Source organism: Lethenteron reissneri, chromosome 65, assembly GCF_015708825.2.
Source record: "Lethenteron reissneri isolate LAM-NWPU_2019-01 chromosome 65, ASM1570882v1, whole genome shotgun sequence".
Taxonomy (NCBI): Eukaryota; Metazoa; Chordata; class Hyperoartia; order Petromyzontiformes; family Petromyzontidae; genus Lethenteron; species Lethenteron reissneri.
In genome coordinates, this window is record NC_083843.1 from 9914421 (window position 1) to 9932628 (window position 18208).

Genomic DNA, 18208 nt, shown 5'->3' on the forward strand with positions numbered 1-18208 from the left:
TCATAGGAGCCATCCATAAATGACGTCACGCGATTTTTGACCCCCCCCCCCCTTCGTCACACGGCGTCACAAAAAGTCAGACCCCCCCCTCAAATATTACGTCACAAAGCTCTGCCCCCACCCCAAAAAAAAAACATGCGTCAAATCGCTTTAAGCTATTGTCATTGTAGTTTGTATTTAATGCGGCGTTGCACTCTCATGTTGTAGGAGAAAACATTTATTAAAAAGTCTATTTTATTAAGTAGAACGTGTTGTATATATTTATTTAAAATTACTCATTTTGACGTGACGTCACATTTCTCAACCCCCCCCCCCCCATCGTCACAAATGTCTGCCCCTCCCCTAGGTGCGTGACGTCATTTACGGACGGCCCCATAGGTGCTCGCTAACAGCACTTGCCCCAGTCTGTTAAGGCTACACGGGGGATCTGTGTCTTTGTGTGCGTGAGTCTGTGCATTGTGCCCGTTTCTCTGCACTGCTCACACTCCGTGCTCTCAAGATGCACGACTCAGATCCAAAATCCTCACTGAGCTACCACCACCATACACACTCAGTGCGGGGTAGAGCGGTTGACTAAACGAGTGGTGGACGGAGTGCAGCAGCTCCATGGAGTCGGCTCGGTAAAACGACAGCAGCCCCGCCTCCCACTGCAGATGACACCCGACTCTCCGGGGAGGATTCCTCACCGGCACCGAGGTCCAGACACCACCATGACGCACGTAGCAGCTGTTGTTGTCTTTATATAAAACCCAGGATGAGTCGTTGTGTCCCAGCAAGCACTCTTCAACACTCCCATTCCGTGCGATCGTCCCGTACGCGACTCCAACCTGACAGAACCCCGCGACACCCCCCACGTCCACCTCCCAGTAGTGCTGACCCGACGAGAAGCTCTCGGAGCACAGGGCTTGTGGCAAGCTATTAAAGCGGTGTGGGTGATCGGGGTGACCCTGGGAGACAGCGGTCACCGTCACCGTCCTAAGGTCCGAGGAAATCTGGAGGACGTTGTGGGCCGAGTTTGGGTCCACAGTCGGTGAGCGTCCGTCTGCAGTAACGATAATCACAGTAGCCGTGTAACAACAGCACCACTATAACAACAGCACTCGTGCACTAACACGCACGTACACTACAATAGAGCAATTCATAATGAGCATTGTTATACAACGTTGTAATGCGTAGCTATCGGTGTGATGACATGTAACGGGCACTTTGTCAATCCACTGATGGATGAGGGCCTCCCTACGCCGTGCGGGTCACGGGGGATATTTGACCATACTTCACCACGCCGGTCACCGCGTGTTGGCGAAGGCATCCGGCGCAGCTGGCGAGAGCACAGAAGTACAGTACAGCGGTGCGTTTGTCTGCCCCGCCACCTGCTGCCCCGCCACGTGGCCCCGCAGCCTGGAGCACCTGCTTGGCAGGGTGGTGGTGGCCGCCCGTGCGAGCCCTGCCCAGGCCCAGCCCCTGCGGGGCTTTGCGAGGTGCCAGGAGGTGGGGCGCTCTGTGCGCTGGGGCTGCACAATTTGGGTTGAATCTCTAATTGCGATTTTTCTGACCGATATTGCGATTTGATTTGCGATTATATTTTTTTAAAGTCGAGCTTCAGTTCAATATTCAGTGTAATAGATTTTAAACATGTGATGGAGCATTACCACATGATACCATCAAAATGTTAAATGCTCTATATATTATAATGCAAGGATGAGAACTTAAAAAAAATGAATTGCTTCAAACAAGTATTTATTAAAATGTTTTAATTGAAATAGAACGTTCAAACATAGATCAATTGCTAAGTTAAATAAATAAAGTAATAATACAAAATTAAACAATTCCAATAGGAAAGTAATAGGACTTTTCAAATCGCAAAAAAAAATCGCAGCCATTGCGATTTGCTAATCGCATTGTTTCAAATTGCGATTTCGATTTGAAATCGATTCATCGTTCAGCTCTACTGTGCGGTAGTGCCCGTGGGAGGCAGTGGATCGCATCAGCAGCAGCGTGTATATCAACACCGCCATAGCGTCTCTCCCGTGTGTGTACAACAAACACAAACATCTCCCGTGTGTCACCTTTCAACAGGCTGTAGGGGCAAGCGGTGTTGGTGAGCACCTGTGAAGGCCGGCACGGCACACGAGGTGAGTGTGATAGTGTAGTGATGTACACTCGTGTGTGTGTGTGTGCGATAGTGTAGTGATGTACACTCGTGTGTGTGTGTGTGTGATAGTGTAGTGATGTACACTCGTGTGTGTGTGTGTGTGTGATAGTGTAGTGATGTACACTCGTGTGTGTGTGTGTGTGTGCGATAGTGTAGTGATGCACACTCGTGTGTGTGTGTGTGTGCGATAGTGTAGTGATGTACACTCGTGTGTGTGTGTGTGTGATAGTGTAGTGATGTACACTCGTGTGTGTGTGTGTGTGATAGTATAGTGATGTACACTCGTGTGTGTGTGTGTGATAGTGTAGTGATGTACACTCGTGTGTGTGTGTGTGATAGTGTAGTGATGTACGCTTGTGTGTGTGTGTGATAGTATAGTGATGTACACTCGTGTGTGTGTTTGTGTGATAGTGTAGTGATGTACACTCGTGTGTGTGTGATAGTGTAGTGATGTACACTCGTGTGTGTGTGTGATAGTGTAGTGATGTACACTCGTGTGTGTGTGATAGTGTAGTGATGTACACTCGTGTGTGTGTGATAGTGTAGTGATGTACATTCATGTGTGTGATAGTGTAGTGATGTACACTCGTGTGTGTGTGTGTGATAGTGTAGTGATGTACACTCGTGTGTGTGTGTGTGATAGTGTAGTGATGTACACTCGTGTGTGTGTGTGTGTGATAGTGTAGTGATGTACACTCGTGTGTGTGTGATAGTGTAGTGATGTACACTCGTGTGTGTGTGATAGTGTAGTGATGTACATTCATGTGTGTGATAGTGTAGTGATGTACGTGTGTGTGTGTGATAGTGTAGTGATGTACACTCGTGTGTGTGTTTGTGTGATAGTGTAGTGATGTACACTCGTGTGTGTGTGTGTGTGATAGTGTAGTGATGTACACTCGTGTGTGTGTGTGTGATAGTGTAGTGATGTACACTCGTGTGTGTGTGTGTGATAGTGTAGTGATGTACACTCGTGTGTGTGTGTGTGATAGTGTAGTAATGTACACTCGTGTGTGTGTGTGTGATAGTGTAGTGATGTACACTCGTGTGTGTGTGTGTGATAGTGTAGTGATGTACACTCGTGTGTGTGTGTGATAGTGTAGTGATGTACACTCGTGTGTGTGTGTGATAGTGTAGTGATGTACACTCGTGTGTGTGTGTGATAGTGTAGTGATGTACACGCGTGTGTGTGTGATAGTGTAGTGATGTACACTCGTGTGTGTGTGTGATAGTGTAGTGATGTACACTCGTGTGTGTGTGTGATAGTGTAGGGATGTACACTGTGAGTGTGTGTGTGATAGTGTAGGGATGTACACTCGTGTGTTATAGTGGAGTGATGTACACTTGTGTGTGTGTGTGTGTGATAGTGTAGTGATGTCCACTCTGTGTGTATGCGCTATACTTGAACATTGATAAATGATCGTGGGGAGCGGTAGCACAGTGCTTAGCGCAGGGACCCGATTGAGTCTTGCTCACGGCCAACACCAGTGACGATTATCGCACTCGGAGTGCATACTGCGGTGTGTAAACATCGCCACTTGGGAGACAAATTCGGTCGGGCGTGGTGCTGGCCACCCACCCCTCGTGTGCCGTGCCGGCCTTCATAGGAGCTCGCTAACAGCACTTGCCCCAAAACTCTGGAAAGGCTATATGGGGGGTCTTTGTCCATCAACGTATTGATATTTATTGATTTGTGTTCTTTTGTAATTAACTTGTTGTTGCCTGTGTAGTGATTTGCACGGGCAACTCAGCTTATGCCTTGGTCTGGCTGTCTAATAGAACCTAAAGTTGCCTTTGATTCTGAGAGCTTCAGGCTGTAACACTGAATCCTGAGAATCCTCAAGGTCTTCGATTCTGTATCTGCACACGAGGGGGTTGGTGGCCAGTACCACGCCCGTCCGCCTTTGTCTCCCCAGTGGTTATGTTTACTACACACCGCACCAGGTACTCGTTTGATGCTGCATCGATCTAGGGAAGGCCAAGGACGGGTTCAGATAATGCATCGCTGGTGTTTTCTGTGAGTGAGAATCGAACTCGGGTAGCCGGATTCATAGCGGAGCATGCTAACCACTACACCACCGCTCTGCAACATGTACGAGCACAATTATACGCGCAATAATACACACGCACACGTGACGAGAGTTCGTAGAACTCACACATGAATGCCAGCTGGTTCCTTATCGAGGCGATGTCTTCTTCCTTGGGAGATGGAGGTGGAGTTTCCTTCTGAGCGTCTCTCCTGTGAGACCAGAACCAGCAGTGACTCATACAGCTCGTGTCTTACACACCACCAACACACACAGCACCATCACAGTATCATAATCAAAGCATCATTCACAGCATCATCACACCATCACAGAGCAAGTGCCTTACACAGCATTATCACATACAGTATAATCGATCACAGCATCATCACACAGCATCATCCACTCACACACACATCACACACAAGGCGTCACCCAGTGTGTGAATCTGTGGAAGTTCATGAGTCCATACCGGTTTGTCTCCTTCAGGTGAACCTGCAGGAGTCAGACACAGGGCAGGGGGGCGCGAGTCAGTTCACCTCCAGCCACATTAACCACATGGTGATTGGTAGACACGATGAGCTGGGCTGCGCTCAGCCTTTCGCGTATTCCAGTGTTGTTGGTTGTAAACAAAGCAAAGCGGTGGACTCGTTCGGACTCGATGGTTCTCATCAGCAAAGTGTGGCCTCTAAAACCGTGAGCATATGGTACCCGATGTCATGGGCAAGAGGCGTCCATAGCACTCGACATCGAGCCACGGTGATTGTGACCCAACATTCAAAATAATGATCAATCTCTGGGTTGGTTTCACATGTTTGAGACTCATCAGCAGTCAGTGCTAAACTACGAATGCTTCTAACTTTACTGATGTTAAAGGTCCTTCTGTTTTCAGTTTTACTAAATGTTGGTCTATATTTGGTTACATGAATAATCAAAATTTAGCATCAAGTAGCCTCAATCTGTGTTACATTACAGGACCATGCTGTTAGTTTTTAATGCCAACATCTGCATACATTACCAACCAGTTATTAACTCGTGGGATTTGTGTGTTAATCGTTTATTTATTCTTTGGAAATTCAGTGGTAATTTAAATTTTTATCAGAATAAACAAATCCACGTTGGTGAACTTGACTCTACGTTTAATTTCAAAACGCATAGGCTATAAGTTGTGTTGAAGGTACAAGTTGTGTTATCCTGTGCTTTGTGATACATCGCATGTGGCACATTTATAAAATTCACATACAGTCCTCGATTTACGAACACCGGCACTTACGAAACAGCTTCCTTGAAATATATATATTTTACATTGACTTAAAACGCAAACTCACACTTGCAAACTAAACTCCAGAACTATTTTTTCAGCGGAGCGATCCTCCTCGAGATGTAATGAGTCAGCTGCACGCTCGGAGTGAGTGTGTGCTCATGTGTGTGCGCCCCGCGGGCAAACATGTCGAGCGGTATTATCTTTACATCGGTTGCGTAACGCTGTGTGGAAGCTACCTGGTCTGTCGCTCCACACGAAGCTTCAGGTCTTCTTGGCCACAGTCATGCCCTCCCTTCTCTACACTCGCGAAACGTGGACCCCCCTAATGGAACATCTTCGCTGGTTAGAAACATTTAGGCTGGCCTGCCTACGATCCAGCCTGGGTTTAACCAGGCTGGATTGTGTGAGCTCACAAATCCTTGAAAAATCTGGACAAAGTCCCATCGGTGAGTTCCTCTGGCAGGCAAGGCTGGGTCATGGAGACCATATGCTCAGCGACCGCATGCCTAAACAGCTTTTGTTTGGCCGGATAGAGGGGGTTAAATGGGTGCGGCACGAGCTGGAGAAGAGATGGAGTGATGTGGTACAAGAGGATGTGGAGCTGAGTGGACCTGCTGACTGGTACCAGCGCTGTCAAGATCGGCCTCTGTGGAAGAGGCTCATGAAGGACGCTACTGGGCAGTTGGAGGCAGTCGCCCTCCAAAAACAATGGACGGCAGAGAAACGACACTCACAATAACCAGCGAAGTGCCGGGTGGCTAATGCCCAGCAAGTTGGCACAGTAGGGGGCACAGGTGGTGCATCGGCCAGTCATCTCAGTTAGTTGACCCGTGGCACCTGGGTTTGCCCCGTGACCTCCTGCCGGTGGACGTTCAACACTTCACGTGGCCTCAAAGTGGACATAACCTGGCACAAGCGCCGTGGTGATGTTACAGCCACATAGTGGCGAATGGCGGTTGTTGTTATTGTGTGGGGAGTGGTAGTGCATTGGTTAGCGCGCTGCACTATCAACCCGGTAACACGAGTTCGATTCAGCCTCACAACCAACACCAGTGGCAATTATCTGAATGGGCGCTGGGCCTCCCCTACGTTGACTCAGCCTCAAATGAGTACCTGGTTTGTGTGCCGTGCCGGCCTTCTTAGTTGCTCCTCTACAACAGTCTGTTCAGGCTATATGGCACATTGTTGTCATTGGAGTGTGTCTGTGTGTGTACGCATGCCCCGTGTGTGTGTCTTTGTTGTGTCTGTCAGTGTATATTTGTCTTGTGTGTGAGTTTGCGCGTGACCCATGTGTGCGTGTGTTCAATTGTAGTGACTCATTGCGCCCCTTCTAACAAGCAAGACAGGATCAGGACTTAAAAATAAAACCAATTTTTTTTTTCAATTAATATCACTTTATCTTACGTGTTATATACCATACAATTATTTGACAGTGTTACGTGATAATGTGCAATATTTATTCTTATTTATTAGTTTAACAGTACTTCCATTTTTTGTTGAGCTATAAGACATTTCATAACACCGACTGTATCGACATTTAAATAGAGGACATTGTTGTGTTCTGACTTACGAACTGGGCTGATGAACGAGTTGTGTTGGTAAGTTGTGGACTGTCCATAATAAACAAGTGAACTGGAACACTCGCCCTTGTTCCGCAAGCACTCTACCTGCAGGAAATTGAGCGAATCCCTCTCCTCCTGCAGAGTTCGCAGGCGCGTGGCTGCTGCCTGCAGCTCGCTGATCTCGCGCTCGTAATGAGCGATGTTCTCCTCGATCTGGGACAGCAGCTCGCTCCCCTTCATGTCCACGTGTTCCAGCGTCGCCCTCTCGTCCTCATCCAGCGTCGCTCTCATGCGGGTGAACTCCTTTGAGATGCAAGCCTTAGTCTGGGCCATGGAATCCTGCAAGGAGTGTGCGATGGATTCTATCAATTCGTATTCCATGCTTTAAGACCAAAGTCACCTTGTTTTCCAGTTACTCCAAACCGTTTTTTCCCTACCTTCTTCTCTGTGGACTCATCCCATTGAACAGGTCGATAACTTTAGAGGTATCTAGGTGCTATCTTACCCTTAACATTGATCATATCGCCAGTAAGATAAAAAAGCATAAACGAAATCCTCTATTTAAATAAACACATTGTCTCACCTCGGCTCGATCTTCATGTAGTCCAAGCTGCCATCCTCCCCACCTTTGACTCCTGTGACATCGACTGCCGAGCATCTTGTTCCATTATACCACCTGGCCGCCCACTTTGACCTTGATGCCTCCATATCAGCACATTATGCCAACCTCTGTATCGCCTCCAATTTGTCCCCTCTGGATAAATTTATAGACGACCAATAGGCTGTCTTCATTTTAATATTCCTTTAAAACAAATCCGCCAAATATGTAAGGACCACCTAACTCCGCAAATTCCTTGACGCAATCTGTTCTCGCTAAAATTACCATATATTAAAACTAGGTTTGGCGACGCATCCTTCCATGCTGCTGACACTACCCCACATTACTGGAGTGTCCTTGCCTCTCAGCCTAGGCTGGGCTCCCACCCCAGCCTCCAACACGACTAGAGGGCTGCGTGATGAGACATGAACCAGTGCTTGACTCTACCTTCACCAACCTGCACTGACCCACGTAACTAATTATGGCCAACTAGCCTCAATGATCAACGCGATGTTGCGGAACCTTCGTCCAGAAGTGTATTGGTGAGGATCTGTCAATTATTTACAAAAACAGATGAGCACACGATTCACCTTCTTCATAGATTTATCTGTGCACATCACCAATAAAATTATTTTGTACACAATCTATTGGCCCCACGGCCTTTTTGGACTGCGTTATTTTATCAGTACAGGCAGACCTCGCTAAATGCTCAATATGCTTCCTGAAGAAGTGAGCGCTTATTGAATCAGCGCTAAAGGGGGTCATTATGCTATTGTATATATGGGGATGCGTTTCTGTCAGCGTTATTTATTTCGGATGACCAATATATGAGGGCTTCATTTGGGTATCGGTAAAAGCACCAATCTAGATTTTAAGTTTTCATGACTGCAGGGATCCATACTCTTTGGTTCTTTTGGTAAAGTCACGTAGTTATAAAATAAAATAAATCACGACGTTTCAGGCGCAACACAAGCATCCGTCATCAGGTGCGACAACCAGAGCAAGAAACATTTGCTGCAGCAGGTGAGAGGGCTGCCATGACAAGAGGATATATAGGTAAGAGAAGGGGGAGGAGCAAGGGGGGAGAGATAGAGAGGGGGGGGAGCGCTGCGAGAGCGTTAGGGGACGAGCAGACGTGATGCCAGTGGGGGGAAGTGGGCGGGGCTGGGAGTGGGAGGCTGAAGAAACTGGAGATGCGGATATAAAGGCAACAACCATAAAGAAGTTAAGGTTTTACCTGATTAATAACATCCTTCCAATGATTGCTCAATTTGTAACCATCTTCTCGGTTGAAGTTATGTCTATGTTTATATATCTGGATGGCTTCATGAACAAACCTTTGATAGTAGCCCGAAGGTTTGCAGAGTACCTTGGTCTCGGAAATAACAATATCAGCAAAGACGAGTGCTCTGAACTCGCAAAATTGAAAAAAAGAGATGACATAGTCATCCTCTCGGCCGACAAGGGCAATGCTGTCATCATGCATAACACCACATATAACAACAAAATCCAGGACCTTCTTAATGATGGCAGTTACACCAAAATCAACAAAGATCCTACTAACCGCCTGGCTACAAAAACCAACAATATCATTACCAGTTCGACTTCTCTAATCGAACCATTCAAATGGCTCTCCCTAAAACTTGCTACTAGACCACCCAGATTCTATGGTCTTCTTACAATCCATAAAGAAGGCACTCCACTTCGGCCCATCGTTTCCACTATCAATTCACCTACCTACAAACTGGCCCGTTTTCTGTCCGATACCTTGCTTCCATTCACTGCCAAGACTACCTCAGCAGTACGTAACTAAGCTCACTTGGACTCTCTTATCAAGGGGCATCTCACTGTCCTCAGATGATTTTCTCGTCAGCTTTAATGTAGTTTCTCTGTTCACCAAGGTTCCTGTTCCTGACACCTTAGCAATAATTGAAGATTTAGTCCAACATAGACTGAATCCTGATGTTCCTACTCTGGTTAGGCAGTGCCTAACCAACACTCACTTCACCTGGAATGGTACTTTCTACAAACAAAATGAAGGTACTCCCATGGGTTCCCCCTTATCACCAGTGATAGCAAATGTTTTCATGGAGAAATTTGAACAGATGCCATCCATACTCATTGTTTTTTTCGGTAAAGTCACGTATGTGGAAATAAAATAAAATTTAAATAAATAAAATAAGATAAAAATAAATCACGACGTTTCGAACGCAACACAAGCGCTCATCATCAGGTGGAAATGGGGTAAAACAGATAGCAAAGAGTGACCAACGTAGAAGTAAAAAAATAATGGCACACAGAAGAAGATCTCATAATGCAGCAGTGATGAGAAGGAAACTGGCACTAGATGAACACATGCAGTAAGGAAAACAACAGGCAAATGAAAAGTGTCTTGTTGTTCAGAAGTATGGATTGATGATATTAAAGATTGGTGCCAGAAAGATGTGGCACTACTAGAGCATATTGGCACAAGACAGAGAGAGGGAAGTGGAAACCAATGACGACATGGGCAGTAGACACTACGGGCTATCTGCCCATGGATCGTCATGATGGTGATCACCAGGTAGGGCAGTGGTGGTGTGGTGGTCATCAAACTGTTTGGTGAGTAATTTATGAATGGGTGCTGGGCTGTCTTCAACAACCCACATTGGCCAACTTGGTAAAATATGGTTAAGCAATCTGTATGCTTGTCGGTTGTGGAAAGGTCTCAATGTTACACTCGTTTCACAAAGGGTATAAATTATCCATAAGAGTTTTTTGTGTACAAACATAACGTACATACATGTAAATTATGTATGCTGATTAACTGTGAATAACCCAACCAATAATATATATAAATTGTAATTTGTATAAATACATGAACCCTTCCTCCATCCCCAGGTCTACGCAACTGATTAGCTCACAAATAATGACATCGCATTTATCTCTCTATTTAACACCGAAACCAGAGGATTTCTCCACAATTTTGGCTGTGGCCTGATGAAGTTGGTTGAAATTACCGGTGAAACGTCATACTCGAATTGTAAATGTTGTGGGTTTACTCTCCAATACACCGGTGTGCTGAACTAGTAACTAATTGGCATGTTTTGTTTATGTAACAAACTTTACTTATTGGCTGTGTTGAGTGGTGGCAGGTTTAATGACACATTTATATTTTCACGAACTAACCCCAAAAAAACCTCTTGGATAATATTGGTCGCAAAAGTGTTAAACTGGTGTAAATTATTATTACCATCACAAGGTGACTTGATGGAGGATACAAATCAATCATTAGCAGGCCGGTGTGTAGCGATACTCATGATACATCGCCAGGCAATCCTGTCCTGGGTTCCACTCCATGTCAAGAGCAGGCCACCTACATGAGAATGCCTGAGATCGGCCTCAATTGTGCGTCCAGGTCAGCCTCTGCCTGCCCCTGGGCCACCTCCAATAGCGAGGAAGGCCGTCAATGATTCCACACAGAGCTCTGGTGTGATGAGCCAACATGTCAGCTTATGTAATGTATCCAGAGCCAAATCCTCCTGGCTGTGACTGCTTCAAACAGTGGCTGTCGTGCTGTTCACCGATGGACTCTGGTATTTGAGAAAAGCTCGCAGAGTTTAATGTGAAGTCTCCGTCGCAAGCTACACTGGTCAAAGGCGTCAAGTTCTCTATATGATGAAATGCTCTCTTGAATGTCATATATTTGGTTAGAATATAAAATCAATGCGGTTGATAGCAACGAGGCTCAGACCCATTTCCTTGCAGAAATATTAAAAGTATACGCAATTGCATTATTATCGGTTGCCTTATGCGCACGACACCAAGATGAAGCAGTTAATACATCACAATGAACGCAAACTGTAATGCAAGTGAAACCAGTTTTAACACTTCATTATTTATGCATTGTCTACTTTATACTTGTGTTATGATGTTGGAGACACTGATTTTAGAGGGTTTATTTATTTCTTGACCTTTTCACAGCGTTGGCTCGATGACACAGTCACCACTTGAAAACATAACGACGACTGACTATACATCAACGACGGACTATATAGCGATGACTGACGACGAAGTGACAGCAGCGATGACAATGATGACAGAGTCGACCCCGATCTCCATGGCAGCCTGGAACCCCGCTTCTCGCCCCCTTTTATCCTCCAGCGTGGCACATGCCACCACTCCTGCCCATGCAGGTTCCTGAATACTCAATCGTTCCCCTCTTTGTTTCCTGGCCTGGTGTGGTTACTAGTCGTATATACTGTCTCTGTTGTTACCACTCGTCTCCTATAATGTCTCCACACCTGAAGTTAACCATTCGTGGTCGCTAGTCCACGCACTGTCTCTACTTTTGGATGCGTGACGAAACGTTTTCCCTGCATTACCTGTAATATCTCTTCAAGTCATCTCTTGTGTTCTAGAATTAAAGCGCTAAGATTTTATATTATATTTTATCACAATCTTTACTTGTTTTAAGTGTTAGATTTTAATCCAATATAATCGTTGCTCCATGCACTTATTTTATCAAACCTGTAAAAAGTATTTCGAGTTATCCCGTATACGGCTTTGCAGTGGTACTAGAAATTAACTTTGTCATAAACGTTGCATTTTAATATCCACATTCCAGCAGCAATTTAAATAATGTATTGCTCTTTCCTATTACACTGACGCCTCACGACGTTCGCTTGAATCTACGGAGTTGTCCTCACAGGAAGTCACAGATTCCACGGAGGGTGAAGGTCACAAGATAACAGAGCCCACGCGTGGTACCTGCACGTCCTTGCGAGCGGCCTTCATCCGTCCCACGGACGCCTCCGCCTTCTTCCTTTTCTCCTCCACCACTCGCGTCTCCTCTCCGACTCCACTCTGCAAGAGACAAAGTCACCATAAGAGACTCCACTCCCTGAGCGGCCCCCTCTCAGCCACGCTCCATAGGGAGCACTCCACAGTGATGGCTCTATAATTGTCCACCAAAAGAGTGCTCAGTTTGTCATGCTGGACTGACTTAGCATTCTGTAAGCAAGTAGGCAAGGCGCAGTGATGAGAATAACAACTTCCTGGTATTTTTGATTGAATGAGATGTAGACGTTGCGAATTTGTCAGCTCCACTCCTGGTTTTGTAAAGGCCACATCAGGGGACAGGGACATGATCGTTCAACACAACAGCTCTTCACTTCATGAGCAACATCCAAATATGACCTTCCTCCAGCACGCCTCACCCAAAATGCGTCGAACCACCCTCCGCCTCTTCTTGGTTCTTTCGGTAAAGTCACGTAGAAGGGAAGTAATAAAATAATAAAAAATAATAAAATAATTCTCACGACGTTTCGGCCACAACACAAGCAGCCGTCCTCAGGTGAAGACCAGGTCTGTCGAGGCGACAGCGTCTATATGAAACACCACCACGCTTGGAGCGTCTATTTAAGCTGGGTCGGAAGGGGGGGGGGAAAATGCGCCTTGACAAAAGAATATGCATATCAAGAGGAATTTAGCATATTTATGGGAAATGCAGGAATGCGACCAGTGCTACTTGTGAAATGCGCAGGAGGTGGGCGGGGGGGTTTTCAAAGTCATATTATGCCCATGCATTATGCAGGACCAGCAGCATCAAAAGGAGGGGTAGCATTAACAAAGGGAAGGAATGTTAATAGTATGTAGCTGCAGTAACTAAACAACCACGTTAAAAGCTAAAGTATAAACTACATAGTATCATCAGTATGCTAAATATACTCTCAATAAGCTGAGCTACTAACCGTAAGTAATACATTACAATTCTCGGTCGCAAAAAATATAATATGCTTCCAGCTAAACTTTTTAAACTTTTTCCTTACATCACAGGGGACTATCCCGTACTATATGCTGCCATAGACAAACCCAACATTAAATTGTATACTGTATTACTATACACTATCCTATGTCTTAGAATAATACATAGTGCAATATTACACTATGTATTATTCTACCCACCCAACTGTATACCACACTGCTGTATATTCACTATACAATGACGATACTATATATTACCTTATACACTGCATTAAACATTACACTTTACATACTATTTATTATTATTATTATATAATATGCCATACACTACACCATTGACCGTCGTGTGAAAGGCACTAAGAGGAAGCAACGAAATATGTCAATGGGAGAGTGGTGGTAGGAAGCCTGCAGCGGAGCAAAGAATCCATTCCCTGCGGAAAAAACAAGATATATAGTCAATGTCAGTGAGTGGAACGCGGTCTGAAAGTCACCGTAAACGTGGACACAATCAGTTAAGATCCGAAATGGTTTATTACGTCCTTCCAATGATTGCTAAGCCGGAATCCATCTTCTCGGTTGAAATTGTCTCTGTGTTTGTATATGTGGATCGCCTCATGAACAAATCTCTCATGGTAGCCAGATGGCTTGCAGAGAACCTCTGTCTTGGAGAAGTCAATGTCATGTGAACCCACTGAATTGTAACAGTGATCTGCCATGGCTGAGGTGTTTGTCCTACCGTGTTTCAAGTCCGCTTTGAGTTCACGGATGCGGTCCGAGACATGTCGTTTGGTTTCTCCAATGTAACTGCTACCACAGAGGAAACTTAGTTTGTAGATGCCAGGGTACTGTATGTCTGGAACCACATCTTTTACAGACGGGACCAGATCATGGATTTTATGTACTGTGTTGAATCGGACCTGGATCTTGTGTTTAATCAGGATTTTGGAGATCTTTGTTCTGACCCCAGCAATGTAGGGTAAGGTGATGGTCTTGAGAGGCTCCTCAACAGGATCCTTCTTGATGGTTGGAGTGATGGCTTTGCGGATTGTGTAGTCGGAGTAACCAATAGCCTTAAGAGCTTGGCGTACGTGTTTGAGTTCACTGGCAATGTGTTCCTGGTCGGAAATGCATTGGGCTCTATGGTATAGAGTCTTGATGAGGGAATTCTTCTGGGATGGATGGTGGTGGGAATCCGGTTTTAGGTAAGCATCCGTATGGGTGGCTTTCCTGTAGACAGAGTGGCTCATTGAACCATCAGGTCTCCTTTTAATTAGGACATCCAAAAAGGGTAGCTTGCCATCTTTTTCGACTTCCATGGTGAATCTGATGGCTGGGTGTATGGAATTGATGTGGTCGAGAAATTGGTCTAGTGGGTTCACATGATATTGACTTCTCCAAGACAGAGGTTCTCTGCAAGCCATCTGGCTACCATGAGAGATTCGTTCATGAGGCGATCCACAAATACAAACACAGAGACAATTTCAACCGAGAAGATGGATTCCAGCTTAGCAATCATTGGAAGGACGTAATAAACCATTTCGGATCTTAACTGATTGTGTCCACGTTTACGGTGACTTTCAGACCGCGTTCCACTCACTGACATTGACTATATATCTTGCATTCTCCGCGGGGAATGGATTCTTTGCTCCGCTGCAGGCTTCCATTCACCACTCTCCCATTGACATATTTCGTTGCTTCCTCTTAGTATCTTTCACGCGACGGTCAATGGTGTAGTGTATGGCATATTAAATAATAATAGTATTAAAGTGTAATGTTTAATGCAGTGTATAAGGTAATATATAGTATCGTAATTGTATAGTGAATATACAGCAGTGTGGTATCAAGTTGGGTGGGTAGAATAGTGTAATATTGCACTATGTATTATTCTAAGACATAGGGTAGTGTATAGTAATACAGTATACAATTTAATGTTGTGTTTGTCTATGGCAGCATATAGTACGGGATAGACACGTGTGATGTAAGGAAAAAGTTTAGCTTGAAGCATATAATTTTTGCGACCTAGAATTGTAATGTATTACTTACGGTTAGTAGCTCAGCTTATTAAGAGTATATTTAGCATACTGATGATACTATGTAGTTTATACTTTAGCTTTTTACGTGGTTGTTTAGTTACTGCAGCTACATACTATTAACATTCCTTCCCTTTGTTAATGCTACCCCTCCCTTTGATGCTGCTGGTCCTGCGTAATGCATGGTCATAATATGACTTTGAAAACCCCCCGCCCACCTCCTGCGCATTTCACAAGTAGAACTGGTCGCATTCCTGCATTTCCCATAAATATGCTAAATTCCTCTTGATATGCAAATTATTTTGTCAAGGCGCATTTTTCCCCCCCTTCCGGCCCAGCTTAAATAGACGCTCCAAGCGTAGTGGTGTTTCATTTAGACGCTGTCGCCTCGACAGACCTGGTCTTCACCTGAGGACGGCTGCTTGTGTTGTGGCCGAAACGTCGTGAGAATTATTTTATCATGTTTTATTTTATTATTTTATTACTTCCCTTCTACGTGACTTTACCGAAAGAACCAAGAAGATGAATCTCTGCAGTCACGAAAGCTTTAAATCGAAATTTAAATTCACCCTCCTCCTCCTTACACTCAAACTCTCGTCCCTTCCTTTCCCTGCCAAAACCGAATGGCTACCTTGAACTGAAGCGATCCCATTCTCACACACTGAGGTGCTCACCTTCCGCGTATCATGCTCATCCTCCAGTGTGTCGACATCATGCCCTCTATGTTCTCCGGTAATGGTACAGGCCATGCACACCAGGCTCGCGTCCTGCTTGCAGTAGAATTTGAGCTCCTCTTTGTGCTTCTTGCATCTTCTTTCCTCCAGGCTGACAATGGGAGCTACCAGGACGTGGTCCTTCAACTTGGGGTTATTGATGTGAGGCTTCAGGTGGGACTCACACAGGGACATTTCACACCTCAGGCAGGTCTTCACTGCAGGAGTCTCCCCATCACCACAGGTGTCACAGAAGACAACTGCAGCCATCTTCTCTGCAACTCTGAGCTGCTCCACCAGGTTGGCGAGTGCCACGTTCCTCTTCAGCTGGGGCCGCTCAGGGAAGGCCGCTCGGCACTGCGGGCAGCTGAAGCTGCTCGCTGTCTCCCAGGTACCATCCAGACACCGGAGGCAGAACGAGTGTCCGCAGCTCAGCGTGGAGGGGCAGTCAAACGTGCCCAGACAGATGGGGCAGCTCAGCTCACTGTCGACACAATCACTGGGAGACGCGCTCGCCATGGCCCATGGCTTCACTCGGACTCAGTCGCTCGCCGCGGCTTACGGAGGAGCTATCGCAGCAGCTGCTCACACAGCGGAGACGAACAAGGAAATGAACGGACTTCATCTGCAGTTAAGTTATAAATACCTCGAGACACGCCCTGGAATGTTCCACACGGCGGCTGGGCTCACCTGTATAGACGTGGCGGTACAGTCACGCACTGTGTAATAGCTAAAACTGATTTTTGTGTTTAGTTTGTTGTCCTTCCCCTGGACTTCCGATTAGCACGGTTTTCTACGTACGGTGTGCAAGAAGTTCAACATACATACATAGCTTTGACCGGTCTCAAGTGATATACTATTTGTACAAACAAAACCCAGCAGCAGCAACCCGAGACACAGCGATAATGATTTATCCCACAAGATGATTGACCGGGTAGGGTCAGGCTGTGTGTATTGCACAATGGAACCGCACCTTGTGGAAACATTCTGATGTAAAGGTTAACTTGTTTTTTTCCATCTGTGTCTTTATCCATTTTTTTCTTGCAAGGCCTGTTTGTTTAAGCTTTGCAGTCTGTAATCGTCTAACATCTTTATCAGCTAATATTTTAACAACTGGCTTTGTGCGTCCCCTGTTCATGTGTCAAATATGTTTTTGTTTTTTATTCCTACGACACCATTTTATTCTGGGTGGATGGTGGTTGTATGTATGTTGAACTTCTTTCACACCATACGTAGTCAACCTTGCTAATTGGAGGTATGCGAGTGGGTGGGTGGCGGTGTTTGAGTGAGTAAGTGGGGGGGTTATTTGGTGAGAGGGGAGACAGATGGGCAGGAGGATGGCGTGAGGGTGGGCGAGCAGGTGGTGAGAGAGGGCTGGGAGGGAGGGTGGCTGGGAGGGCGTGCGGTTGAGTGGTTGGGTCCCTCGGTGAGTGGCCTCATGCATTACCACAGCGAACAGCCCCTGGTTAAACAAACAACGTGGTTCATTTAAGCTCATTATCTACATGACTTTCACCGTCAATTTTCCTATTATGCGTAAAAAATCGAGGATTTAAATCTTAATAACCTAAAAAAATATATATTCATCACCTATTGTTAATGTGAATATTTTACATCCTGGAATCGCTGAGTTTAGACGATTCTATAAAAAACTATTTTATTTGACCAGGTAAGGCCCACTGAGGTTTATAGCTCTTTTCAGAAGCGATCTGGCCACAATTGATAACTCACAGACGTGGCTTATTACGTGGACATTTTTCGCAGTCAAACACTCTAAACGCATGTTTCTAAGTGTGGAGGGAAAAATTGGAGAACCCGAAGACAAATTTACGCGACTATGGGGAGAGAGACACGCAAACTCCAAGTGCATGTACAGGCGTCAGGGTCGGGATCGAACCGACGACCTCCTGTATACCGGGCGAGGTAGTTAACATCTCGTAGCCACTGCGGCGAGATGTAAAAAAAAAAATCACAGCAGAACAACGAACAAGGAAACGAGCTGACTTAACCTGCAGTAAAAATATAAACACCACGAGACGCGCCCTGGAATGTTGCACGCGGCAGCCTGTACTCACCTGTGTAGACGTGGCGTTACATTCACACACACAGTGTCAGGGTTAAAG

General features: G+C 45.6%; 2 protein-coding genes across 2 annotated transcripts in view; both read right to left on the bottom strand.

Moving 5' to 3' along the window:
• Window positions 1-437: 437 nt before the first annotated feature.
• Window positions 438-16854, bottom strand: LOC133359572 (E3 ubiquitin/ISG15 ligase TRIM25-like). Its single transcript, XM_061578017.1, has 6 exons — window positions 16047-16854; window positions 12347-12442; window positions 7105-7338; window positions 4646-4668; window positions 4306-4388; window positions 438-1042 (listed from the first exon to the last, which is right to left on the bottom strand). The coding sequence occupies exons 1-6, from the start codon at window positions 16602-16604 to the stop codon at window positions 495-497; spliced, it is 1542 nt and encodes a 513-aa protein (XP_061434001.1). The 5' UTR covers window positions 16605-16854; the 3' UTR covers window positions 438-494.
• The window catches only part of LOC133359461 (butyrophilin subfamily 2 member A2-like), a 32052-nt gene continuing 30498 nt past the window's right edge, over window positions 16655-18208 (bottom strand). Inside the window, exon 6 of the mRNA XM_061577877.1 lies at window positions 16655-16666. Coding sequence (XP_061433861.1) covers window positions 16655-16666 — 12 coding nt within the window. The remainder of the gene's footprint in view (window positions 16667-18208) is intronic.

Bases quoted from the DNA above. Each gene is read 5' to 3' on its own strand.
- LOC133359572 (XM_061578017.1), bottom strand. From the start codon at position 16,604: ATGGCGAGCGCGTCTCCCAGTGATTGTGTCGACAGTGAGCTGAGCTGC. The intron at 12,443-16,046 runs GTGAGCACCTCA...TGTCTCTTGCAG, and splicing joins ATGAGCATGATACGCGGAAG to AGTGGAGTCGGAGAGGAGAC. The intron at 1,043-4,305 runs GTGAGTTCTACG...TCGTTACTGCAG, and splicing joins GAACCAGCTGGCATTCATGT to ACGGACGCTCACCGACTGTG.